Source organism: Mustela nigripes, chromosome 1, assembly GCF_022355385.1.
Source record: "Mustela nigripes isolate SB6536 chromosome 1, MUSNIG.SB6536, whole genome shotgun sequence".
Taxonomy (NCBI): Eukaryota; Metazoa; Chordata; class Mammalia; order Carnivora; family Mustelidae; genus Mustela; species Mustela nigripes.
Genome location: NC_081557.1, coordinates 180,359,825 through 180,372,401, shown reverse-complemented (window position 1 = coordinate 180,372,401; position 12,577 = coordinate 180,359,825). Strand labels below are relative to the sequence as shown.

The 12,577-nt window shown below is 35.7% G+C and overlaps 1 protein-coding gene across 1 annotated transcript in view; it reads right to left on the bottom strand.

The window, feature by feature from the left end:
- Positions 1 to 2,836: 2,836 nt before the first annotated feature.
- MYOZ2 (myozenin 2) overlaps positions 2,837 to 12,577 on the bottom strand; it is a 34,946-nt gene continuing 25,205 nt past the window's right edge. Inside the window, exons 4-5 of the mRNA XM_059395301.1 lie at positions 10,128 to 10,311; positions 2,837 to 3,166 (exon numbers count right to left, since the gene is read on the bottom strand). Coding sequence (XP_059251284.1) covers positions 2,932 to 3,166; positions 10,128 to 10,311 — 419 coding nt within the window. The 3' untranslated portion in view covers positions 2,837 to 2,931. The remainder of the gene's footprint in view (positions 3,167 to 10,127; positions 10,312 to 12,577) is intronic.

Genomic DNA, 12,577 nt, shown 5'->3' with positions numbered 1-12,577 from the left:
CTTTCTTTCCTCCTTCACCTCTGCAGGGGAAAGGAAGGGAAGATTACACAGATCAAAAGGATGCATGATTCTGAGCAGAAATGAGCAAATTTAATCAGAGTTTGCCTTCATGGTCCTCAGATTTCTATATTAAACATTCATATTGCTGGTTGTATTGAGTTCACATTCAACACATCCTAGCAGCACAGCGTCCTCTGATCATGAGTGCCTGAGTGACTTTGGAGGATAACTCTGAAATTGTCCAGTTCATAGCTATATTTGCCTCAAGTTAAGATAAAGGAGATTTATTATTATTTTGTCTAATGTAAAAAAATAGCTTAAGGCTAAATTTTATTCTGAAAGAGAAGATAAACAATGACAAGAGCATATATTTTTAGAGCCAGACTTATCAAACCTTCGTGCTAGAATTAAGCAAATCACCTTAGTTCTCCAGGGCTCAATGTTCTTATATAAAATTGAGATTATTTATTATACCTTCCTTGCAGGATAATTATTCAAATAAAAACTGACAAATATATGTTAAGGAGTCTTTAGAAAACCATGAGTACACTGCCTGGCATTTAGTAGTCCATCAATGAAAGTTATTTTTATTCTTTTACTTTTTCTTTTAATTTTCATTCTCCTTTATTCCATTTTTCATGTATACAAATGTGACTGGAAAAGATGCCACAGTCTTTCTGCTGTTCTAAATAGACTATCATATTTCTTCAGACTCTGAAAGATTTAGCTGCTTTTCAGGTCAATGGAAACCTATTCAAAGTTCCTTTCAAATTCTCAATTATGTAACAACCCGAGTGTGAAATTTTGGCATTTCTAAAGGTGTCAGACAGCTGAGCTAGAATTAATACACATTTCCAGGAAAGGGAGAAATATAATAGTGAACAGAGAGTTATTCCATCATTTTCTCTCTAATCTTTAAAAAAAAAAAGGCAACTGAAGATTTTCCCTTTTTAAATATTCCTTTATGGTAGTTGCAGAAGGGGGGAGTATTGTTCTTTTAGCTAGCGTATTTAATCACGGGCCCCCTTTTAATGGTTGACAGAATGGTGACATTGAGCACACAGTTAAATTATTTGGAGATCATTGAAATCATGCAATAAAATTTCAGTTTAATGAGAAATAGTAACTAATTTCAAACTGCTAGTAAAAACTAAATGATATCATCACAATGTATAATAGAATATGACAATTTTTATTTTTTAAAACACTAAAAATGGACCGAAAATTGTCATGATGAGAGCCTTATATCTAGGTCATCAAATATGCCAATGTTGTTATTTTAAAACAGATAAACACCAAAACTTAAACTAAATTATCTTAAAGATATATTTTAAATTATATAAATTCTCTATAATTTCAGTATGTATTAATGCAATATTTTGATATTGCTACTTTGTAGGAACTTTTTTCATTAACAATTTTTTTTAAAAATTCTCTGCTTACAAGACTAGTGAATGATTAAAACCACCAATTCCAGCACTGCATACACAGATTCTTTTGTAAATATGTTGTTATGTGGCATTTTCTTTACTATCCTCTCTCCCTAAACTTAAGTCTAGGCATAGTTTTTTATGGCTGAGTCATTCCTTCTCTGGCATAACCTTCTATCACAGAACTCTTAACTGAATTGAAATGGAAAAATTGATACTTATTTCTTATTAGCTCTATGCTGTCTACTCCCTCTATCATATTTTAAGACAGATCTATACCTTTATATTAGTTTAGCCTTGTATATCAATATGTTTGCGAATCTCATTTGCTTTCAGATGTTTTGTGCTCTTTCAGTTCTTGTGTTTTTTTTAATATTTTATAGCATATACTCCCTAGTATTTAAGGACTAGAATTTAAAGATTCAGAAAAAAAAAAAAAACCCTGTCAATTCAAATTATACATCTCTCTCATGCATACATATGTATATTTTACCTATATTATTATATATTTCATTTGTTATTACTCCTCTAAAAATGCATACATAAAGTCAAACCTAATCAACACACAGCTTTGGGATTTATGGAGTTTGAATTCCAAGTATACCCTGGCCATTAAGACGAGTATGATGTTTGCTGTATCATTGTCTCTTTGTGTGGTTGACTTAATACTAAATGAATATAGTCACCCAACTGAACTTTGGAGAATGTCATCTGGAATAGTTACCTAGTGATTCAAAGCTGGTCAAAAAATACAAAGCAGTTTAGAAATTCTAATAATGACTAATTAAAAGGCTTTATCCAGACATGCTGTTTTATCCTGGTCACGAGAAAAGAATGCTTTCCAACCCTTTTCTCCATCCATAATGTTTGTACATCAGCTTCCATAGCTTTCATCCCTTAAAGAAAACTCCAAATGTGTCTAAATATCTTGCACTGCACTCTAATTCTAGATCCCACTTAAAAAACTTATTCAAAAATAGCTCATATTAAAGAAAAATAAGATGCAAGCTTTTTTTTTTTAAGACTTTATTCATTTATTAGACAGAGATCACAAGCAGGCAGAGAGAGAAAGGGCGAAGCAGGAGCAGGCTCCCTGCTGAGCAGAGAGCCTGATGTGGGGCTTGATCCCAGGACCCTGGGATAGTGACCTGAGCAGAAGGCAGAGGCTTTAACCCACTGAGCCACCCAGGTGCCCCAAGGTGCAACCTTTTGTAGTCAGTTACTCTTCTGGACTTTCTCAGTGACAAGTCTGGATTGTTTAGACTGGGTGAAAACAAAATTATGAATAAAGACATGTGAGTTGAAAGTTTTTAAAACAAGATTTCAAATTGTTTATTAGTGTTTGATCTGATATTTAATTTAAAAGCAATAAAAGGAAAATTGCTAAATTGCTATTAAATTATTGTTACTAATGAAGAGTGTAAGTGATTTTGCCAGTAAGTAGAATAATGAAACAGCAACATTTATATTTAGACGGTTTTGTGGCACATACAACTTTTTTTCATAGGTCTTCTGTTTCTGGTACAGTGGTATCCTCTGTAGGCTCAGTTGTTATCACTATAGGAATATTTTCTGATATCCATCCCTTTGGAGTCCTATTAAAGGACCGTCTACCAGAAAGAGGATTGGCAAAAGCCATAAACCTGGGATCTGTTAGAAGTAGTAGCTCAAAATCTGGAACCTTGAATTTAACCATTTTTGATGCTTTTTCAAAACCTCCAAATGGGGTGGCAACTCTGTGAGAAGTGAAAAGAAAAAGAATATATTAATTAATTTTCAAATTCACTTGCCAGAGAATTTAATTCATAATTCTATGGGAATGTTTTTATATACTTAATACAATTTTCAGTTTCTTATCTCTGAGGCAAACATTTTTATTTTAGAACAATGTTTTTATGATAAAACATATTTGTTAATACATCAATATAAAGTCCCTTTGTATGTACTCTCAGTTTGGGACTAAGCTAATCTATTCTATACTCTGAGCTCATTGAAAACATTTCTTGCCTTTGTGTCTTTGCTAACAATGTTTCCCTGCTTCAATATTTCCTCCCTGCCTTCTCTCCACATGTGTATATCTTGTGGCCTTTAAGTTCCAACTTTCTCTCAATTATCCCAGCTGGCACACTGTTTGTTAGCCAAATTCCTATAGCAGTGTCAGTCATTTGGTGCTTATGATATGGTACTTTGGCTTGTTAGCTTTTTTCTTTTACCCCATAATATGATTTGGTCTGAGTTTGTTTTTTTAATAATATGGGTGGGTATAATTTGTGAATTGTAAGCTCTCTGAAGGCAAGAAGCGTGTCTTTTTCAAAAGAAAAATTCTATTTTTCTTTTGAATAAAGTCCAACTCATTTTGGCATTCAAGGCCCCACATAACATTCTAGCTTTCTTTGATTTAACCATTAATTTATTTATTCATTCAGCATCAGGCATTTATAAGTGGATAGGATATAACCTTGAACAGTGAGCTCAAAGTTCGAGCTCTCTTATTCTTTTTTTTTTTTTTTTTTAAAGAGTGAGAAAGCATGTATGCACGGGGTGGGGGAGGAGCAGAAGGAGAGGGAGAGAATCTCAAGCAGACTTTACACTGACAGGGGCCTCCATCTCACCACCCTAAGATGACCTGAACTGAAAATAAAGAGTCAGACGCCTAGCCAACCAAGCCACCAGGCACCCCACCAGCTTCTTATACTCTAATGAAGAAGATAGACAATTTATATATATATATATAGATATAGATATATATATATGTGTGTGTGTGTGTATATATAGATAGATAGAAAGAGAGAGAGAGAGAGAGACAAAACATCTGCTAGTAATGAGAGCTATACAGGAATTAAAATAGTATAATTTACTAGGGCATAGATGAATAACTAGCTAGCTAGTTGGGGAAGACTTCTCTGAAGAGGTGACATTTAAACTGTCATCTGATGGTAAGAAGTTAGCCATGTTAGCATCTCAGGCATAGGGAGTAAGTAATGCAAAGAATCTAAGGCAGAGATATTGTTGATATGGTCAGGAAAAGAAAGAAGGCCTATGTTGGTCAACAAGTATGTAAAGAGAGGACAGAGGTAGAAGAGGTAGAAGAGAGGACAGAGAGGTGGATTGTACGGGACTTTGTCCAAGTAAGGAATATGAATTTCATTCTAAGTGTGAAGGGCAACACTGTAAAATGTTAAGTAGGGGAGTAATGTAATTTAATTAAATTTTTGTAAAGGTTACTCTGACTGCTGTTGCTCTGTGAATAGACTGTAAGAGGACAAGAGTGGAAGGAGAGAAGATATTGTGGCAATTCAAGTGAGAAATGATGGTGGCTTGAATTTCAGGTATTTTCCATGAAGATGGAAAGAGGTGGATGGTTTCAGGATGGGTTTGGGGAGTAGAGTCAACAGGATTTTCTGATAAAACGGATAAAAATGTTTGAGGAAATATAGAAATCAAGGATTCATTGTATATACAGAGTTTTAGTATATACAGAGTTTAGGTGGAAGATACAGAAAGGAACAGGTTTGGTGTATGGGTGGGAAACGATTTTGACATCCCAGTGGAAAGGTCAATCATGTCCATTTGTCCTGTTCTCTTTTTATGTCCCTTTTGTTCCAGCCAAATTTAATGAACTGCTTCCTCTTCTCCTTTATGCTCTCCTACTTTTAGTCATATTCTTTTTTCTCTGTTAGTGTACTCTGACACTTATTACCACATTTCTCTATCTCCTTTAGGTTATAACTTTTTCTAATTTGCACTTCCAAGTAAACTTTAAGTTCTTTAAGTTCTAAGTTTGTTATTTAAGTAACATGTAGCTTTCTTCTTGAAGCTTTCCTTGATCTCCCACAGCCAGAAGTAGCTCTTTCTCCTCTAAGTTTCCATGGATTCTGTTTTTACCTCCCCTATAACCCCAATTCCTATTTTCCATTACATCCATTGATATATCTGCGTAATTTTTGTGCTAAACCATACTGCAAGAGGACAGGAATTCTCTCTGATATATCTTTGTAACTCATTACAATATACTTGTATAGTGCATTATATCTAGAAGACTCTCATAAAAATTTGAACAATGGAACTGGGAAGACTATCAGATTGTCTAATTGTTGTGGAGATTATTTTAAAGCCTGGAAGAAATCTGATTTTCTTTGTAGCTCTGTCACTCTGTGATCTTTCTTGAATATCTTAATTTCTGTGTGACAATAGTGAGAGACCGTGGAGTGTGATTAAGTAAGGAGACAGTGATTGATGGACTTTGAAATGTGGGATGGCTTTAACATGTGGAGCTGACGTTTTACTGAATAAAAGAATAAATGAAAAGTAAAGATACAATGTGATAGAGAAGAGGGTGCTTGAAATGATTCTGCAGGCAACACAGGTATTGGTAATGACAAACTTTAAGATAAAGCCAGGGGTGGCTGAGGTGGGATTCAGAAAGCGATCCTTAAGATGAGAGAATCAAAGGCTTGAAAGGGTGGAGAGTTCAATAAATCATATATGGATTGTGAAGCTACCAAGAAGTGTGAGCGGAATAGTCCTGGGGAGGAAGACAGTGAGCCAGACACTAAAATCCTCAGTGAAGGGAACATCCATTGAGTGGAGAGAGGATCTCAACAATGGCTGAACAGATGGTCCATGATATAGAATCTCTGTCTTGTTTCCCATCATTTTCTTATCTTCCACTAATTTACTCCTCTGATGAGCAGTATGTTTTATTTTCTGTTGCATCTGTTTTCAGGTTGACTGACCTGATGATATTTCCCCCAAATTGCTATGATAGATATGGATAATAACAGGTCACTGATTGGTGCAGCAACCTTAGTCCCAGGTGGTACTTAGCAAAGGTATCAGTATAGATTTTCACATTCAGGGCCTAAAACCATACCCTGGAGGTAAAAGAGATCAGTTTAGAAAAGAACTCAAAGAACTTAGATTATCATTTCAGTTCTTTATCATTATTAAGCTCCAGAAGGCATAATATTGATTACAGCTATTATTTAGTGACTAGGTACTAATATATCAAACCCTTTTTTACATGGTTCTGAAACTCTATTGATGAAGTAATCACATTGGTGTCTCATTAAAGAGCAGACACTAATTCAATCAGTCTAGTGTGTGTCCTGAGACTCCACATTTCTAATCAATTCCCAGGTAATGCCAGTGCTACTGGCCTGTGGATCAAACTTTGAAGACAGAGGCTTTGCCTTTTTTTTTTTTTTCATTAAATCTTCATAACCTTATAAATTGGTTCTACTTATATCTCTATTTAATAGATGACAGAGACACAGCTAAGTTGAATGACTTGCCCAAAGTCCCCCACCTATTAAGCTGTAGAACGAGGATTTAAACCCAGTCTCCCATGAGTCCTATTTTTCTAGTCACTACTCTATACCACACCCTCATGAGATAATTCTTGGGGTATATGGGGCCTTCTGAGATCATTTGCTAAGTAGAGCAGTGTGTTTAGGAATGTCGCCCTGCTTGGGCTGTGTCTAAGTGATGTCAAGCCAGGTTGCTGTCCCATTCATGATGCAAATAGCTGATTCATTGTCTCACATTTTGTCATTTGATTTACGGAATTGAAGAGTCTTTATGACTCAGAGTTGATTCAGTACATAAGTAATACTTATCCTTGGATGTGCAAGATGTCCAAGACAGTGTTTTATCATTTTAGAAGGTGGCCATTATATATCAATAGTTTGTTTATTTGTTGATTCAGTCATTTATTCGTGCAACAAATTACTGATGGCTTATTATGTCTAAACACCTTACTATGTGCTAAGAATTCAAAGATGCAATAGATCTTATGGACAAGTAAAGAATGAAACATGAAGATAAAAAAAAAAAAAAACCATATCATTTAATAAGGTAGTTGCAAGAGTGTCCTGTGTGCGGAGAAGCTTAGGGTAAAAAGCACCTTAGTCCACCTGGTTGGTCAATAACCACTTCCTAAACTCGGAGCCTTGGATTAAGACCAGCTGTGTAATTTGTAGGCCCCAAATGAAAACCTGGGGTTCTTGCTAAGAAATTGTTAAGAATTTCATGTTAAAAACAACAAAGCATTGAAAAACCAGTCATGACCCTTTAAAGCATGGGCACCCCATGCAATTGCACAGGACTTGCACCCACTCATGGGAGTTCAGGAATATATGGTTATCCATTGGATGCAAGATGCTGATTTACTTTTGGCCATGACAGGCAGTTTGACATAAAGGAGGTGATTTTTTATCCAACCTAAGATTGTGTTGATTAGGACCAGTATTTATTTTCATGAAAGCTGGTCTATTATTTGTTCACCTTTATTCTAGTGGGATAGCCTGTAAGAATCCCAACTAAAAGCTTAGAATGTTTGGACCTCTCCTCTTAGCAGACCCTATATTCCTATTTCTGGCCTTATCAGATTCAAGATTATTGAAAAGTTTGCTTACTTTCTCTACTTATTAGCTGTGGCCAATAAATCAGCAAAATCCTTAACAGGAAAAAGTGGTACCAAATGTGAGTTTACTTCTCTAACTTTACCTCATGTCTAGTTTGGCTCGTAAGTCCTTAATTCCTTGACAGATTTTCAAACATTTTATAATAACTAGATTTTCTAGTTATTTTTTTGAAGTTGTTCTAATATAACTAGTCTTCTGTAGCTAGAAATGGATTTCCATTTCCTACCCATGTAATTTTTTATAGGCTCATTTATTTAGCAAGCATTCAAGGCAAAGATATGGTTATACTGTTTAAATGTTTGTTAAGTAGGCTAGTAGAGCAATGTATGTAACAGACAAGGCCTCAAATTTTGTGTAGCCAGGTATGTATACTTTAAGGGCAAAAAGGCTCTTAAAGCTACCTGTTCGGGATTATCTATGTATCATATTTTGTTTCATCTGTTATTTAACAATAAAAAAGAATCTAAGAATATTGCAGCATTATTTACAATAGCCAAGATATGGAAGCAGCCCAAGTGTCCCTCAGTAGATGATTGGGTAAAGAAGATGCGGTATATATTCCACTGGAATATACCCAACAGACTAATACTTAGCCATAAAAAAAGGATGAGATCTTGTCATTTGCAACAACAAGGGTGGACCTAAAGTGAATTTCACTTATATTTCACTTATGCTAAGTGAAATCAATCAGAGAAAAGCACCATATCCTTTCACTTATATGTGGGATCTAAAAACAAACAAACAAACAAACAAACAAAAACGAATGAACAACAACAAAAAAGCAGAATCAGCCTTACTTACAAATACAGAGAACAAACTGATGGTTGCCAGGTAAGGAGGGGCGTTGGGAGTATGGGCAAAATGGATGAAGGGGTGCAGGAGATACAGTCTTCCAGTTATAGAACGAATGTCATGTGACTAAAAGTACAGTGTAAGGAATATAGTCAATAGTGTTATAATAACATTCTATGGTGATAGATGGTAGCTACACTTGTGGTGAGCACAGCAGAAGCACTGTATTGTACACCCAGAACTCATGTAATACCATGTGTCAACCATACTCAAATTTTCTTTAAAAATTGATCAGTTCTTATTTACTGTCTCATAAAATCAGTGACAATGACTAAAATATTGGCATATCTGTATGAAAAGACATTTGTATACATTAAAATAATAATGAAATGTATATTGACTTATACCAAACTATGTTCATAAAAAAGAATCTAAGAATAGGCTGTAATATTAACATTAAGTTCTGGAGTTTTTATTTATATATTGATGTGTATATAAAAAGAAAATTTTTTCAAGGAAAGGAGAATTATTAACAGGTTAACTTCTCTTTTCGCTCTCTCACTGAAATAGCACTCATTTGGTGTGTATACAAACAATAGGCATCTCTTTATAGCCAACCCAAATATACCAGTGTGTTTGTAAAACTGGAAGCAAGCTGCTCAGCAGGCATGGGATAGGAAAACCACAAGGTGCACAAGAAGTCACACAACATCTCTAAAGCACTAATCTCAGAAACAAGCCTCAAGTATTTCATTATTTTCCATTTTCCCTTAGTGTCTTAATTTTTGTAATTTTCTACACTCTCATTTTGGAAGAAAGTTCTATCATTGGTTCCAGGACACTCCTCAATCCTTCCTTAAATTCTGTGGTATACCTCATTTATGCAGTAGATGTAGTACTAATACTATTAGCATTACCAATTAGTAATAGTATTAGGAGCAATCCTAGTAACTCTATTACTAATAAGAGGCATAATATTAATACCACTACAATTGTAAAATGTGAAAACTAACATTCTAATAGTGTAATAGTTTTAAAAGTACTACAGAAGATCACCATTTAAATGCAGACTTTGTGGTATTCTTTTGTAAATCAAAGACTTACTCCTAAATTTATTAATTTTCAAGTGAATAGTCATTAAGCAGCCTATAAATTAGGAATAGTTTTCTGTGGGTGCAAAACAGCACACTGGAGATACTTCTATTTATTTATTTATTTAATAAATAATCTTGATGTTTTAACAGTGATGGTTTCTGAAACATTTCCTTCATTTTTGTACTAAAAAACCCAAGTCTTGCCATACTGTAAATATGTAATATTGTAAAAATCAGTCCTTGCCTAGGCTTAGGAGTTATCCTGTATGACTATTTTGAATCTATTATTAAAATTTCTTTTTCTTCCAGAGAATTCAGTTCTCCATACTATGATATAAAACCCTTGGTATTAGATGCCACAGTATCACCCAGGATAATTGGATTACCTGTTAAAGCTTCTGTAATCAGGCAGTTCTACCTTTCCTTCAGGCTTGAAAAATTTAGGGTATAAAGCCTCTAAAAGCTCCGGATCACCACTAATGGCCTGTTCCCAGGGCGACTGATAGTACTTCGGGACAGCTGTGGTGTTGAACTTTTCAGGAGGAATTTCCTTCAGTGGTCCAGAATATCCTTTGGAAAAATATAGCAAGAGTAAATAAATACAGAGCGCCTAGGAGTTACTGAACTCCACCTAACATTTTACCATGTTTAATTTTTCAAGTGGGGGTGAACTTATGAAGAATGCATCCTTTTTATGCTCTTGGCAAAGAGTAGTCTGAAACTGTAAGACATTTTTAACCCCTTCAAACTTATGGAATTTCAAAAGAAACCACTTTTCCTTATGTTTAATTATACCAAATCATGCAAGTGTTTCTTCCTTGATTATCCTAGTATGTATTTGTTCAGTGCAACTATTCATTTAATTGTGAAAAACTGTTTCCCTTACATTAATTTTTTTTAAAGATTTTATTTATTTATTTGACAGACAGGGATCACGAGTAGGCAGAGAGGGAGGCAGAGAGAGAGGAGGAAGCCAAGCAGAGAGCCTGATGTGGGGCTGGATCCCAGAACCCTGGGATCATGACCTGAGCTGAAGGCAGAGGCTTTAACGCACTGAGCCACCCAGGCACCCCACCCTTACATTAATTTATAATGTAGGCTTTAGATATCAGAGTGAATGAACTAACTTAAAAATATATGTTGAGTGTCTACTGTGGTCTAGGTGCTGGGGAAGGATCAGGGAAGACAAAATCTCCCCCCTCTGGGGGCTGATCCGGTAGAGGTAATTTTTAGTTCTTGTCTATCTTAAATTGCTAAGCGATCTGCAAACCATTTAAACTTCAAAATGGCGAAGTAACTTGTTTCCATTGCCTTAATCAGGCCCCAGTCTTATTCCCTGGTGTGCCCATCCCATGCTTACTTTGTTCCTAAAGATTTCTTACCTAACTTTTCTGCTTGGTCTCGCCTCCTCAACTTCTTCTGGGAGCTGGAAAGTTTTTGTAAGTGCCATTTAAAAATCACACAAATTTGGGGCACCTGGGTGGCTCAGTGGGTTAAGCTGCTGCCTTCAGCTCAGGTCATGATCTCAGGGTCCTGGGATCGAGCCCCGCATCGGGCTCTCTGCTCAGCAGGGAGCCTGTTTCCCTTCCTCTCTCTCTGCCTGCCTCTCTGCCTACTTGTGATCTCTCTGTGTCAAATAAATAAATAAAATCTTAAAAAAAAAAAAAAAATCACACAAATTTCTGGCATCAACTTTAAACCGCTTTTACCTGCATCAAAGTGACATTCTTCAAGTATTCAAAGGCAGCTGGGTACTCTCCAACTACACCACCATACAACTTTATTGTGTCCTTTGCCTAATTCTTTTTTCCATGACGTCAAAACCCTTTACCATTTGTTCACTCTTACTTTTAGGTTTTTCTGAGGCTCTTTCTCTTCTCTAAAATGTTTTCTGCTTTCTCGTGTACAATCATGTCTATCCATTCTTTACACTGAAGAGTTTATCTCCTCCAAAATATCTTGCTGATAATGCCACCTCTAGGCAGTTATTTGTTTGCAGTAATGTAATTTTTTTTTTTTTGGTTACCTCTAGTATCTCATGGTAGTCTCTTTTGATGCTTGCCACTTAGCTACTCAAAGATCTTTTCTTATACTATGCATTCTCCCCAGAAAATTCCATTTATATTCCTGGTTACAATTGTGACCTACATATTCATAATTCTTTTTTTTTTAATCTCCAATCTCCAGGCTCTTCCTTCCATTATATTTTTCCAAACGAATATCCCCTGACACTCTTAATAATCTTTCTAGACCTATATGTAGCCATTTTCTCCCATCCAAGTACTAACCAGGCCTGACCGTATATGTTAGCCACTTTCTACTTAGTTCTTCCTTTATACTAGTGAATACTTGGTGAATACCAACACTACCTCAGATGCCCAAGATAGAAGCATTATCCTAAACTTCCTCTCTTTCCCACAGCAGATCACTAAGTACAGCTGTACTTCTTAAGAATTGCTAAAATAGTGACTCTCAACTTCATTTCTGAGTCACTTTGGGCCAAATGGATTCTTCCTTTCAGAGATTTAGCTTTAGTAAGTCTCAAGTATGGCTTATAGATCTTAAGCAAGGGATTTGCAAACAGAACACTGGAAAACTTGCTCTGGAAAATTCCTTCTTCTTTCCTCATTCCCTTTACTACTACCTTGGTTCAGGCCTTGACCACCCCTTGCCTAGCCTTTCACGATAGTCTTCATACTCATCCTTTAGTCTCCAACTCCTCCCCAGACTCTCCACAGTGCTGCCTGAGTGACCTTTCCAATTGGAAAACTGGATCATGTCACTGACCTCCCTTTCCCAGGGTGCTATGATGGCTACCCATGACAAAAACCTAGAT